At 37.4% G+C, this 13,493-nt stretch overlaps 1 protein-coding gene across 3 annotated transcripts in view; it reads left to right on the plus strand.

Annotated features, from left to right (window-relative positions):
• MGA (MAX dimerization protein MGA) overlaps positions 1–13,493 on the plus strand; it is a 97,513-nt gene that overhangs the window by 23,575 nt on the left and 60,445 nt on the right. For all 3 annotated transcript variants that reach the window (XM_090270451.1, XM_090270449.1, XM_090270450.1), the window contains exons 5-8: positions 7,365–7,496; positions 7,719–7,823; positions 9,006–9,691; positions 10,840–11,185. In XM_090270451.1, the coding sequence (XP_090126577.1) occupies positions 7,365–7,496; positions 7,719–7,823; positions 9,006–9,691; positions 10,840–11,185 (1,269 nt within the window). The remainder of the gene's footprint in view (positions 1–7,364; positions 7,497–7,718; positions 7,824–9,005; positions 9,692–10,839; positions 11,186–13,493) is intronic.

Genomic DNA, 13,493 nt, shown 5'->3' on the forward strand with positions numbered 1-13,493 from the left:
GTTTTTATATCTTTGTTTTAAGGTGTACTTCTTGGAGTAGTTTATTGAATTTTGACTTAGTTAATTTTCTTTTTTTAAGGACTGTCTAGCTGATTTTATTATATAGCAGATCATTTAAATAAGAGTCTAACCATTATGTGCTAACAAACAAAAGGTTGATTTATAAAGTTATCATTTAGGCTCTCTTCCTGGATGATCATGCTGCAGCTGCTTGTTTTTCACAAAGGATGGTAATTTGGATAGATTTTGGATAGGAGCAGAAACTCCGGGGGCAAGCTTAGGATGGGCGGACCTGGCAGAGGGTGGCAGGGTTATTCTTTGGGGAAGAATTCTTCTAGAGGGGACAAACCCTTGAGCAGAAGCCTGCTAGTCTTCCAAAATTGTGACCATAGTACAGAGACTTCCCATGTACTCCACATAGTTTCTTCTATTATTGACATCTAACATTAGTGTAGTATATTTGTTGCAATTAGTGAACTAGTATTGATATATTATTATTAACTAAAGTTGATACTTTATTCAGATTTTATGAGTTAACTTTTTCTATTCTATGATCCCATGTAGGAAATCACATTACATTTAGTAGTCATGTCTCTTTAGGATCCTATTGGCTGAGAAAGGTTCTCAGATTTAGTTTTTAATGACCTTGACAATTTTGAGGAGTACTGGTCAGTTATTTTGTAGAATGTTCCTCAGTTGGGATTTGTCTGGTGTTTAATGATTAGATTAGGGTTATATATTTGTTGGGGGAAGATCACAGAGATAAAGTGCCATTTCCATCCTGTTATATCAAGGCTGTATGATTTGTCACTGACCTTTCAATGCTGTACTCTTTGGAAGGAAGTCACTGTGTAGCCCAAACTTAATGAATACGGAGTTATACTTCACTTTCTTGGGGTTGGAGTATCTGCATAAATTATTTGAAATTCTTCTGCACCAGAGATTTGTCTTTTCTCCTCTATTTGTTTATTTATTCATTTATTTATATCAATATAAACTCATCAATTTTAATGTTAAATTCCATTATAACAGTCTTTCTGGAGCTCTGACTCTTCCTTTTTTAAATTTATTTTTATATCCTCACCCGAGGATATGTTTATTGATTTTTAGAGAGGAAGAGGGGCAGAGAGGAGGGAGAGAGAAAGAAAAAGAGAAACATGGATAGGTTGCCTCCCGTACTCTCTGACCGAGGATCCAGCCATCATCCTAGGCATGTGTTCTGATTGGGAATCGAACCTGCAACCTTTTAGTGCATGGGATGATGTTCCAACTTAACCACCCAGCCAGGACTTCGCTGACTGAATCTGAAGATTTTTTTTAGTTCTATCTTTATGGGTCTTTTTTGCAGTGGTATGATAATATGTCCTTAAGAATCTCCTAATGTGGTAAAAAGGAAAAAGCATTTATAAGTATGATTTTGTTTAAACTGTCGTATGTGGAAAGGATTTTATTTTGGGGGGGGTATGCTTTCTATGAATTATTTAACTCTTATTTTCTGTAGGCCAAGGTTACTTATGAAACCAGCTAAATCTAGGTTTCAGTATCTGTTACTCGGGGAAAGAAATTTTTGCATGTCAAACATTTTAGGATAGCTTCAGTAAACTAAATTGGGAATTACTTTGAACAGTGTTTATGTGATATTAAGCTCTACTATGAGGGCTTAAAAATGTACATTTAAAATAAATTGGGTCTTTTGTTGTTTTAAGGCCTTATCACTTTTGGGGGAATGTGGCAGTTCAAAATACAAGTAAATACAAAATAGAAAATATGTAGGAAAAATAATCTCTGAATTTATTGTATGGGTCTAGATTTTGCACGTATATCAACTTGGTTGTTTGGGTACATTTTAAACAACTTTCTACCTTTTCTGTGGTCATCTGTTTTGGTAGTTCATTTTTAATTTTACTTTATTTTTCTTTTTTTAAGAAAAGATTTTATTTTTAGAGAGATGGGAGGGAGGGATAAAGAGAGGAGGGAGAGAAACATCAAATGGTTGCATCTTCCATGCCCCCAACTGGAGACCTGGCCCACAACCCAGGCATGTGTCCTGACCACAAGTCATTAAGGTTCATAGACCTATGAACCTACACTCAGTCCATCGAGCCACACCAGCCAGGGCTGTTTGGGTAGTTTTTGTCAGTGATAATATGTTTTTCTTCTGAAAGCACTATAGTACAATATTTTATTTTATTCTTATTTAGGATTCAGTTCTCACATGAATTTCTGTAGGATCTTGCTTTCAGGTTCCACTCTGCTCTCTCCAACTTTCCTGGTTAATTCCTACTTATTCTAATTTATAAATTACACCCTGTGAAAAGTTTTACCAGATTCTCTTGAGGTTTCAAGTGTCATTTATTTTTGTTTACATCTCATAGGACTTATTTACTCTATTGTAACTATTGGGTTGGCCAAAAAGTTTGTTTTTTTCCGTAAGATGGCTCTAGTAGCACTTAGTTGTCTTTAATGTTATTCAGAACAATTATGTTCGATTGTATTGTGACAGCTGTCATATCAGTGTGCATTTAAAAAAAATACATATTGAAATTGGTAAATTTTTTTGAAGATGAAAGAAAATATGCAACATTTTTGGCATAGTCTGTATTATTTCAAGAAAGGTAAAAATGCTACCAAAATGCAAAAGATTTGTGCAGTGTATGGAGAAGGTGCTGTGACTGATTGAATGTGTCAGAAGTGGTTTGCGAAGATTTGTGCTGGAGATTTCTCACTGGGTGATGTTCCATGGTCGTGTAGCCCAGTTAAAGTTGATAGGGATCAAATGGAGACATTAATTGAGAACAGTCAACATTATAGCACATGGAGATAGCAGAAATACTCAAAGTATCCAAATCAGTAAAGTTATTGGTGAAAATGAAAAATATATCTTTTATGGAAAAAAACAAAACAGACTTTTTGGGCAACCCAATACTAATGTGTCAGCCGGAACAACATCACAAAAAAGCTCTTTGAAGTCTAGGAACTGTCCTTTATCTCTATCACCATCTGTATTACAGAGTATTTCACAGAGAACATGCGGTAAAATTCTTAAAACATAAAACTCAGTATGGTGGATTGATACTTATTTTACTGAGGAGGAACCTAAAGTTAATAGAAATTTAGCCTAAAGACTACATTAGAAACCAGTTGTTTCGAACCATAATCTTATTTTCTCCCCAGTTAATTGGAAACATGAGGAAATTATAGTTAATTTTAATCATATCATGTGATGAAATAAAATAACAATGATAAAATTTATTTTAAAGAACTAAAATTGGAAACAAAAACAGAATAACTATCTTTTGACAGATAAGTTCTGTGTGGAGTATACACAAATTAGTGATAAGAATTTGTAGCTTATAATTTACCTAATGTCTTTTACCTTTTAGGCAGCTAGCACAGTGTAAGCTTTTTATTGGAAACCTGTACCCTTGATGTTCATTTAAAATTTTCTTTCAAAAAATGTGTATTTAATTTTAGAGAGAGGGGACTGAGGGAGAAAGAGAGGGAGAGAAACATGGATTGGTTGCCTCTCACACATCCCTACCTGGGTTCCTGGCCTACAACCCAGGCATGTGCCCTGACTGGGAATTGGACCAGTGACCTTTGGTTTAGGGTATGATGCTCAACCCACCAAGCCACACCAGCCAGGGCTGTGCCTGTGTCTTTTTGGTTATTACTACGATATTTAATACTTCGAACTCCTTTTGGCTTCAATTATGTTAACATTTTTTCAAGATTTATTTTTATTTATATTTAGAGAGGGGAAGAGAGGCAAAGAAACACCGATGTGTGAGAGAAACATCAATTGGTTGAAAGATTAAAAAATTTTTTAAATTTATTTTCAGAGAGAGGGGAAGGGAAAGAGAAATAGAACAATTATGTTAAAAATTTAGGATAAATACTTTCCTGGTCAGTAGTATGAAGCCAGTCATTCACAAATGAGGAAATCTAAATTAGAAGATTGTCATTAGTAATAGAAAAATGCAAATTTAAAAACAGTAAGATATAGGACTTTCAGCCAAGATGGAGGCCTAGACTGACACGCTCCGTCTCCCTCCACAACTAAGAAGGAATACAACTACTGCAAAACCAGAAATAACCAGAAGTTCCAGAAAATAAACCTACATGGAAGTCCAAAGTATGAAGTTATAAAAAAGTGGTGCTCGTCCAGACGGGTAGGAGGGGCAAAGCTGGAGCAGAGGCGGCAGCTACAGCGGTGGAGGGACGGTGGTAAGGGGAGGTGAGAAGCATCTGGGGAGCACCCTGGCTGCAGACCAGACCCGTCAGCTTGCGATTCCAAGACCCACATTGCCTCAGACTGTGAGGGCCTGAGGGGGTGGGATCAGAGGACAAGGCTCCCAGTCTTTCAGTGGAGAGTGAAAGGCAAGAATCCATCTTGGACCCCCACCACCACAGAAAACACCACAGCGTGTGGTGAGAATGGTTGCCCGGTTGTGACGAGTGCATGGGGCTCCACCTCCTATAGCGTAGGAGGTGTGACAGCCTCACCTAGGAAGCAGAGGTAAACACAAAACTGTCAGGATGGCACAGATCATGATAGAGATCCCGGTGACGCAGCTGACCAGACAGCAAATATCTAATCTAACGAAGCAGCAGATAGGAAGTCTTGCTGAGGCACAGTTGAGAGCTTTGGTTATAAGAATGCTTACAGACCTAACAGTAGATCTTAAACAAGACAGGGAAGGAAGGAAGGATAGTCCTGCTGAAATGAATGAAAACACATACGAAACTATTGGTGAGGGCAAGAAAACCAGGGATCAAATCAACAGATCAGAACATAGGGAAGGAACAAAACAGTCAACCAGTGCAGAAAGAGGAAACGAAAAGTGAGGAAAATGACGAGAGGTTCAGAAACCTATGGGGCAGCTATAAGCGGGCCAACATCTGAATCATAGGTTTCCAGAAGGTGAAGAAGAACTAGAAATGGAAAAATTATGTGAAAAAATAATGAAGCAGAACTTCCCTAACTTGGGGAAGGAAATAGACTTACAGGTCCAGGAAGCACAGAGAGTTCCAAAACAACTGGACCCAGGGATAACCACACCAAGACACATTATAATCAAAATGTCAAAAATTAAGGATGAAGAGAGAATCTTAAAAGCAGTGAGAGAGAAGAAGAGAGTTACGTACAAAGGGGTCCCAATAAAACTACCAGCTGATTTCTCAAAAGAAACTCTGCAGGCAAGAAGGGACTGGCAAGAAATATTCTAAGTAATGAAAAGCAAAAACCTACAGCCACGATTACTCTATCCAGCGAAGCCATCATTCAGAATAGAAGGGCAGAGAAAGTGCTTCCAGGACAAAGTAAAACTGAAAGAGTTCATTAGATCCAAACCACTGTTATATGAAATGTTAAAGGGACTTGTTTAGGAGAAAGAGGATCAAAACTATGAACATTAAAATGAAAACTGTATCACAACAACCAACAACAGAAGCAAGGGAAACCGAAACAGAGGCAAACTAAGTAGGCAACGAGAGTGGGAAAAGAATTATAGGTATGGGGAACATATTCGGGGGAGGCCAGCGGGGAGGGGGGAGGGGGATGCTCTTGAGTTGCGATCTCAGTGTGGCCAGGCAAGACCAACAGAAATTAGTAACTAGAACTGGTTGTCCCAGCCATTAGATGCCTCATGTTTGTTCCAGTGTGTTACATAGTTATCATTTCCTTATATACCCCCACATAAGAAGAGTTCAGAATAACTTTCAGTTAGAATTCTTACTTGCAAACATCAGTATCCACTCAACAAATGAAATATAATATGAATTTATTAAGAATATCAGATGACTTACAGAATCTCCTAAAAGGCCAGAGAAACAGACTGTAGGAGAATGAAGTCAGGAAAAATGCCCGAATTATATTCCCAGACTGCCCTAACAAGCAGTTACACAACATTGGACAGTCACCACCAATGTCAATGTGGACACTAAAACACAGCATACTGTAGCTCGGACCTTGGTTAATTTTACCCGTGAAAGTTACTTTGGCCAAAACTGTCACCCTTATTTGCATAATTCTACACAGTATTCCTTTCCTCACTGTGCACTCTTCTAACTTGAAGTCTTTAATGGATGCATCTAATTAGCAAAATCCATGTCTCGTGTTTGCACATAGACTGCAAGAGAAGTTGGAAAGTGAGTTTTTCTAACCCCTGCCTTAAAGAGGTGGGTGTTATCCTGGGGAAAAGTAACAGCTCTGTAGGAAGGAAGGGTGTTCATATATTTTGGGCAGCCACAAATATGTCAAACACAACATTCAATACAGTTGAAAGGTGAACATACCCTCTTACATAGCATTTCCTCTTCTAGGTAAGTGCTATAAGGAAAAGCTAAATACATTAGAGAAAGCTCTTACATGTGATCACATGTGTGGTGCACATTCCTGTAGGTGTACAATTATACTGCAGCTTTGCTTATAGTTAAAAATAGGAAACTATTCTTATCAGTAGAAGAATGGTGAATAAAGAAATATATTTATAATTTGGAATAGTGTATAGCAGTGAAAATAAGTCATTGAAAGAAAAATCTGTCAACATAGACAAATCTCAGATGTAAATTGTTAAGCAAAAAAAGTTATGTAAATACTTTCCCCAAAAATTGCCTCTTAACCTACAAATAAGTCATGCTATTTTTACACCCAATTAACCATTAATATCATTAATAATAACTGGAGAATTAGTAGCAATAAGAAGGGCATAACCTCAATCCAGGGTAAGTTTATTTTAGAGGTCCTAGAAAGTCTCTGGAACACAAAAGGTTATAAGCACAGAAGATCTGAATTCTAATATGTTTATGTATTAGTTATCTATTGTTGCTTAACAAGTTACTACAAACTTAGCATCTTAAAACAATACATTTATTGTCTCACAGTTTTAGTGAGTCACAAGTCTGGGCATGACTTAACCAGGGTACTTAGCTTAGTTAGGGTCTCACAAGGTTATCAAAATGTGAGGCCTAGTTCCTCATTAGAAGGTTGACTGAATAGGGATGTTTCCAGTTTCCCTTGGGTTGTTGGCAGAATTTATATCCTTGCAGCTCTAGCAAGATGCGTGATACATTTATTCTTACACTGTTACATACATATAAATCATGTATATCCCATCCCTTGTGCCACATTCCATTTCTTAGAAAGAAAGAAATATGCCCTGCCCACAGTCAGGGAAGGAGCATGGTTACGTGAATATGTAATACCAGGAGGTGAGGATCATTGGGTCACCTTAAAGTCTCTCTGCCATTTACAATTCTTATTTTAGTATTTTACCCTCCACTGTCTACCTCCTCCCAACCAAAGGTTAAAAAAAAAAAAAAGAAAGAAAACCAATATGATTTGTGGTCCTTTTTTCTTGTAGTGGGCTTAAAATTGAATTCAGTGGATCCAACAATGAGCATTGATCTTAAATACCTGGGAGTACAGCTGCCTTTGCCTCCAGCCACTAGCTTTCCTTTCTGGAACCTTACAGGAACCAACCCTGCCTCTCCTGGTGAGTGCATAGCATTTATGAAGTCCAAAACAAATTTGTGATATAAATAAAAAGCTATCTTTGTTGGAGACAAAGTACATTTAAGATAGCTAAAGTAGATCTTTTACCTAGTGGTATAGTCTTAATGATTTATACATTTCAGACAAAGTTTTAGAAATTAATTAGATGTTAAATATTGACTGGCTAGGATTTTGGTCATCTATTTTACTTTTTCTTTTATAGATGCTGGATTTTCCTTTGTTTCTAGAACAGGAAAGACCAATGACTTCACCAAGATCAAGGGTTGGAGGGGAAAGTTTCATGGTGCTTCTGCATCTAGAAATGAAGGTAAATCAGCTTTTTTAAAAAAAAATTATATTTTCTGAAACATGTGACTATAGCCTTTGTTAAAAGTAAGTCTTGGTTGTTTTTCTTCATCTCTTCGTGTTTTTTAAATAAACTGAAAATAATTATCTTGCTTATATTTATTCCTTGTGTTCCCATAGCCCTGGTCCTGGGGTTCAGTCCCTAACCGTGTCAGGCTTAAATTATCCCTGCAGCTTTTAAAAACTGCTCTTTCTTTCTGTCATTCCTATGGTTATAAAAAACATCATTCTCAAGCATTTATTTCAGAACTGTATACTTCGTAGTGTAAAGTGATTCCTGATAGCATTATACTTCAAAGCAAACTTCTCATCCAAGCATTTTGACTGTATTCTACTGGTTTTCCTTTCTCAGTATATTTCCATTTCCACTATACTTTTTGGCATGATACACTCTAACCAGAAAATTTTATTATTTGTCCATAATAGTTTTTCTCATTTTTGAATCTTCATACAGTATTATAATAGTGTCTCTTTACTAAACTTGCTTTTTCATTCTTTAAGAACAAAATCTTATACTTCTTTCTTTGAGCCTTACCTCTTCCCTTGCATTTTATATCGTAATCCAGGTACTGCAATCTCTTAAAGTAGTATCTTGGCAGGTGTTGGGTGGTAAAGGGCGCCAAATATATTGTGACAGAAGATGATTTGACTTTGAGTGGTGGGTACACAATGCAGTGTACAGATCATGTGTCATAGAAATTATACTTGAAACCTATATGATCCTATTAACCAATGTTGCCTCAATAAATTTTAATGAAATAAAAAATAATTTAAAAATCTCTTGGCATTCTATTGAGGTCTGATTTAATTTTTTTTTTTTTTCTTTTTCTTTTTTCCTCTTATGTTTTCACTGAAGTATGGTTTCCATACTAAGGTCATAAATTGTCCCAAGTTTAAAGACTCTTACCTTAGTGTTAATTAACTGTTGTTGTTAGCACTTCTCAAAAACTATTGCTAAATATATGTAATGAGATAATTTTAGGGAGTTAATTTTAATATAATTAGCATATGATATTTAATCTCATTACTTAGTTTTATATTTTTCTTTTGAGGAGGGGAATCCTGGCCTTTTTAGTGTATCTTTTAAGAGATCTGAAGATCTGCCCTAGATTTTAAAAAAGAATCTGTGTCTCCTTATTTCCAGGCGGAAATTCAGAAGGTCCACTGAAAAACCGTTCTGCTTTCTGCAGTGACAAGCTAGATGAGTACTTGGAAAATGAAGGCAAGCTGATGGAAACAAGCATCGGTTTCTCTTCTAATGCTCCCACATCTCCTGTGGTATACCAGCTTCCCACTAAGAGTACCAGCTATGTACGAACACTTGATAGTGTACTAAAGAAGCAATCTACCATTTCCCCTTCTACCTCTTACTCTTTGAAGCCTCATTCTGTACCCCCTGCCTCTCGAAAGGCAAAGTCTCAAAACAAACAGGCAACTTTCAGTGGCCGAACTAAATCGTCTTATAAATCCATTTTACCATACCCTGTTTCACCAAAGCAGAAACACACTCATATTGTTCCAGGAGATAAGGTTACCAAGAATTCTTCTAGCACCACCTCAGAAAATCAGGTGAATAGCCTTTTTGTGCAAACTTTAGATGAAAATACATTCCCAAAGCAAATTAGTTTGCGGCAGGCACATCAACAGCAGCAGCAGCAGCCGCAGCAGCAGCTGCAGCAGCAGCAACAGGGGACTCGCCCTCCAGGCTTATCTAAATCTCAAGTGAAGCTAATGGACCTGGAAGATTGTGCACTTTGGGAAGGAAAACCCAGGACCTATATCACTGAGGAACGAGCAGATGTATCTTTAACAACTCTGCTTACGGCTCAAGTAAGTATCTGTTGTTTTCCAGAAGCATATTCTTGGGTAGAAAGATTTAGGTTAGTGAGGGAAAAGGAGCATGGGGATTTTTGGCAAGCGAATTGGGCATTTAGTTACCTTAGTGACAACTAAGAAGATGTCTTCCACATTTGTTCTTCTTTATCAACGAGATACTGAAGTGTAGATTCCTTCTGCTGCAGAGGGAAGCAGTACATTTGTGTTTTTGAGTAATATTCCTGTTCTGTAAAAAGGCAGCTTACCATTCTGAAGGTCTCTTAATTTTGCTCTCTAATAATGTGGGCAAGTACATTTGCTGATCTTGTTAAAACAACTTTTAAAGTTCTGCTTAAAAGGAACTAAATACCCCCAAATCCAAAAAATTATAAACCTATGGAAAAAAGCTTCTGTCTTTTAAAATTTTCTATTAAGAATTTTCATTTATTATTGCTTCACCTACCTTAGCAGCCTCTAGTGATGTGCAGTGACACAACAAAATGATAATTTTCTTGTGATGAAATTTCTGTATCTTAATCTCCCATTTCTAAATTGTGTGACAACATTCTAAAGCTGAAAATCACGAGATGTTGGGACTACATATATACAGTGTCCTTTATAATTATTCCTAAAGACTTTTGTGCATGTATGCTGTTATTCATTTTTTATTAATTACCATAGAGCAGGGATCGGCAAAAACTGTTTCTGTAAAGTGCTGTAAATATTTTAGGTTTTGTGGGCCATGCACACTGTTGTAGTTTCTCAGCCCTGCTGTTGTAATGCCATAGAAATGAGAAATGAGCCTGGTTGTGTTCCAGTGAAACTATTTATGAAACAGGCTGCATTTGGTCCTTGGGCTTTAAGTTGCCAACCTCTACCGTAGAACATTATGTGTGATTTCTATTGAGATAGAAATATCTTTGTTGATATTTTGGCTCATAATTAAAATATTCTCTTGCTTGCCTGTCCTATGCAGTAGAATGGGAAATTGCTAAGAGTCCTGGTTCTTTATATTCATGTCTGTTGTTTGAATCTGCCTTAATCTTGTGCTGTTACTACTGAGTGCTCAGGATCAGAATAGAAGGCAGACCAACATATGACTAGGTTGTTGGTGGTGTTAGGGGATGATTTAGTAGATTTACACTTTTATGTTTTCACTTTAGGCATCTCTCAAAACTAAACCCATCCATACAATCATAAGGAAACGAGCCCCTCCATGCAACAATGACTTCTGTCGATTGGGTTGCATATGTTCCAGTCTAGCTTTGGAGAAGCGCCAGCCTGCTCACTGCCGCAGACCAGACTGCATGTTTGGCTGCACTTGTTTGAAAAGAAAAGTTGTGCTTGTTAAAGGGGGATCCAAAACTAAGCATTTCCAGAGGAAGGCTGCTCATCGTGATGCAGTATGTTATGATACTTTGGGAGATGAGCAAAGAGAAGAAGAAGAGAGAGTGAGGGAGGAGGAAGAACAATTGAAAGAGAAAAAGAAGAGAAAAAAGCTGGAGTACAGTGAGTATTAATTGAGACTTAAAACAGAGTGTAGTTTTATTTTTTAGAAAATTATGGTTATTTGAAAACTTGTTTGAAATAGGAATACTATTTCTTACTTCAGTTCTGATCTATGATGTAATAAGAATTTTATGAAATTTTTACTATCCTTAATGCTCTTCCTGTATGGCAGGTGTGCCCAGCCCACTACTTTTTTCAATGGAAATTTTCTTTTGAAGATGGGTTTAGGGTTTTTTGTTGTTGTTGTTGTTGTTGCTAAATTTGAAATTTGAATTCTCTTATGTGGACTTTCAGAATGTCTTTGAAACTTCATCTCTTTTTCTGTGTCTTTCTCCCCTTTTTCCCAATGCTCTAAATATACAGATGATCTGAATAGTTCATCATCTCCTTCCCACCCCAAGTGGTATTGAGATATGATTGAGAAATAAAGTTGTACGTGATTAAAGTACACACCATGATGATTTGGTGTATGTTTACGTTGTGAAATAACCACAATCAGGTTGACTAATACATTTTATTTTCTAAAAGAAGAAATTTGCAACAAGTCCAGAAGGTTGGAGAGTATGGACATACCTGAGTAGAGCATTCTTTTACTCTTTTGAAAAGCATATTATTACTTTTGATAAAATATTATGTAGACCAAGTTACATAATTCATTCTTTTTTTCCTTCTGTATTTATTTACTCATCAATTTCCTAAGTATATTTTATTGATTCTGCTGTTACAATTGTCCCAATTTCTTTTCCCTTTGCTCCCCTCTGCCCAGCACCCCCCTTTCCTCCAGCAATCCCACCCCCCTTAGTTCATGTCCATGGGTCGTGCATATAAGTTCTTTGGCTTCACCCTTTCCTATATTATTTTTAACTTCCCCCTCTCTATTTTGTACCAACCAATTATGCTTCTTAATCCCTGCTCCATTTCCCCATTTCTCCCCCTTCCCCCTCCCAGCTGATAATCCTCCATATGATCCCCATACCTACGATTCTGTTCCTATTCTGGTTTGCTTAGTTGGGTTTTGTTTTTATTTTTTAGATTCAGTTGTTGATAGTTGTGAGTTTGTTGTCATTTTAATGTTCATAGTTTGGCTCTTCTTTTTACAAAATAAGTCCTTTTAATATCTCATATAGTCATGGCTTGGTGATGATGAACTCCTTTAGCTTTACATTGTCTGGGAAGCACTTCATCTGCCCTTCCATTCTAAATGATAGCTTTGCTGGATAGAGTAATGTTGGTTGTAAGTCCTTGCTTTTCATCACTGAATACTTCTTGCCAGTTCCTTTTTGACTGCAAAGTTTCTTTTGAGAAATCAGCTGATAGTCTTATGATAACTCCTTTGTAGGTGACTTTTTTTCTCTTGCTGCTTTTAAGATTTTCTCTTTATCTTGACCCTTTGGCTTTTAATTATGATGTGTCTTAGTATCGTCCTCTTTGGGTCTAGCTTGTTTGGGACTCTGTGCTTCCTGGACTTGTATGTTAATTTCCTTCACCAAATTTGTGAAATTTTTTCTTCTTTATTTTTTCACATAATTTTTCAATTTCTTGCTCTTCCTCTCCTCCTCCTGGCACACCCGTATGATTTGGATGTTGGCATAAAGTTGTCCCAGAGGTTCCTAAGCCTGTCCTTCTTTTTTTCAATTCTTATTTCCTCCTTCTGTACTGGTCAACTGTTTATTTCTTCCTTATGTTCCAGTTCTTTGATTTCAACCCTGGTTTCCTCCCCTTCACCACTGGTTTCATGTGGATTTTCCTTCGTTTCACTTAGTATAGCCTTCATTCCTTTCCTATTGTACTTAATCTTGTCTGTCAAGTCTGTGAGCATCGTTATCATCAGTGTTTTGAACTCCGAATCTGTTAGGTTGGCTATCTCTTTGTCACTTAGTTCTCCCACTGGAACCTTGAACTGCTCCGTCTTTTGGGCCACACTTCTCTGTTTTTTCATCTTGACAGCCTCCTGTGTTTCCCTCTGCGTCTTGGGTAGGACTGTCGCACCTGTTACGTTGTAAGGGGCAGAGCCTTGGTGTGGGGGTGGTGGCCTGTTGCCCCACATTGTCGTGCTGTATGTGGGGGAAGCGTCTGACAGGGAACAATGCCACTGGCTTAGCACTCGCCCCATTTCCACTAAACACATGGAAGCAGCTCCCTCTGCTGCCCCAACCCCCACTGGTTTTCACAGTCAGAAGCAATGAGGCTTTCTTTTCCCCTGGCGGCTGAACTGAGAGCTGCCAGGTCTGGTCTGGGGCTGTGGTAATTCCTCAGGTTTCTTTCCTGACTTTTTAAATATGTGACTGTGCATTCCGCCTGTCAGTCC

The sequence above is a fragment of the Furipterus horrens genome, unplaced genomic scaffold (genome assembly GCF_987537825.1).
Source record: "Furipterus horrens unplaced genomic scaffold, mFurHor1.1.pri manual_scaffold_3, whole genome shotgun sequence".
In the NCBI taxonomy this organism is placed as follows: domain Eukaryota; kingdom Metazoa; phylum Chordata; class Mammalia; order Chiroptera; family Furipteridae; genus Furipterus; species Furipterus horrens.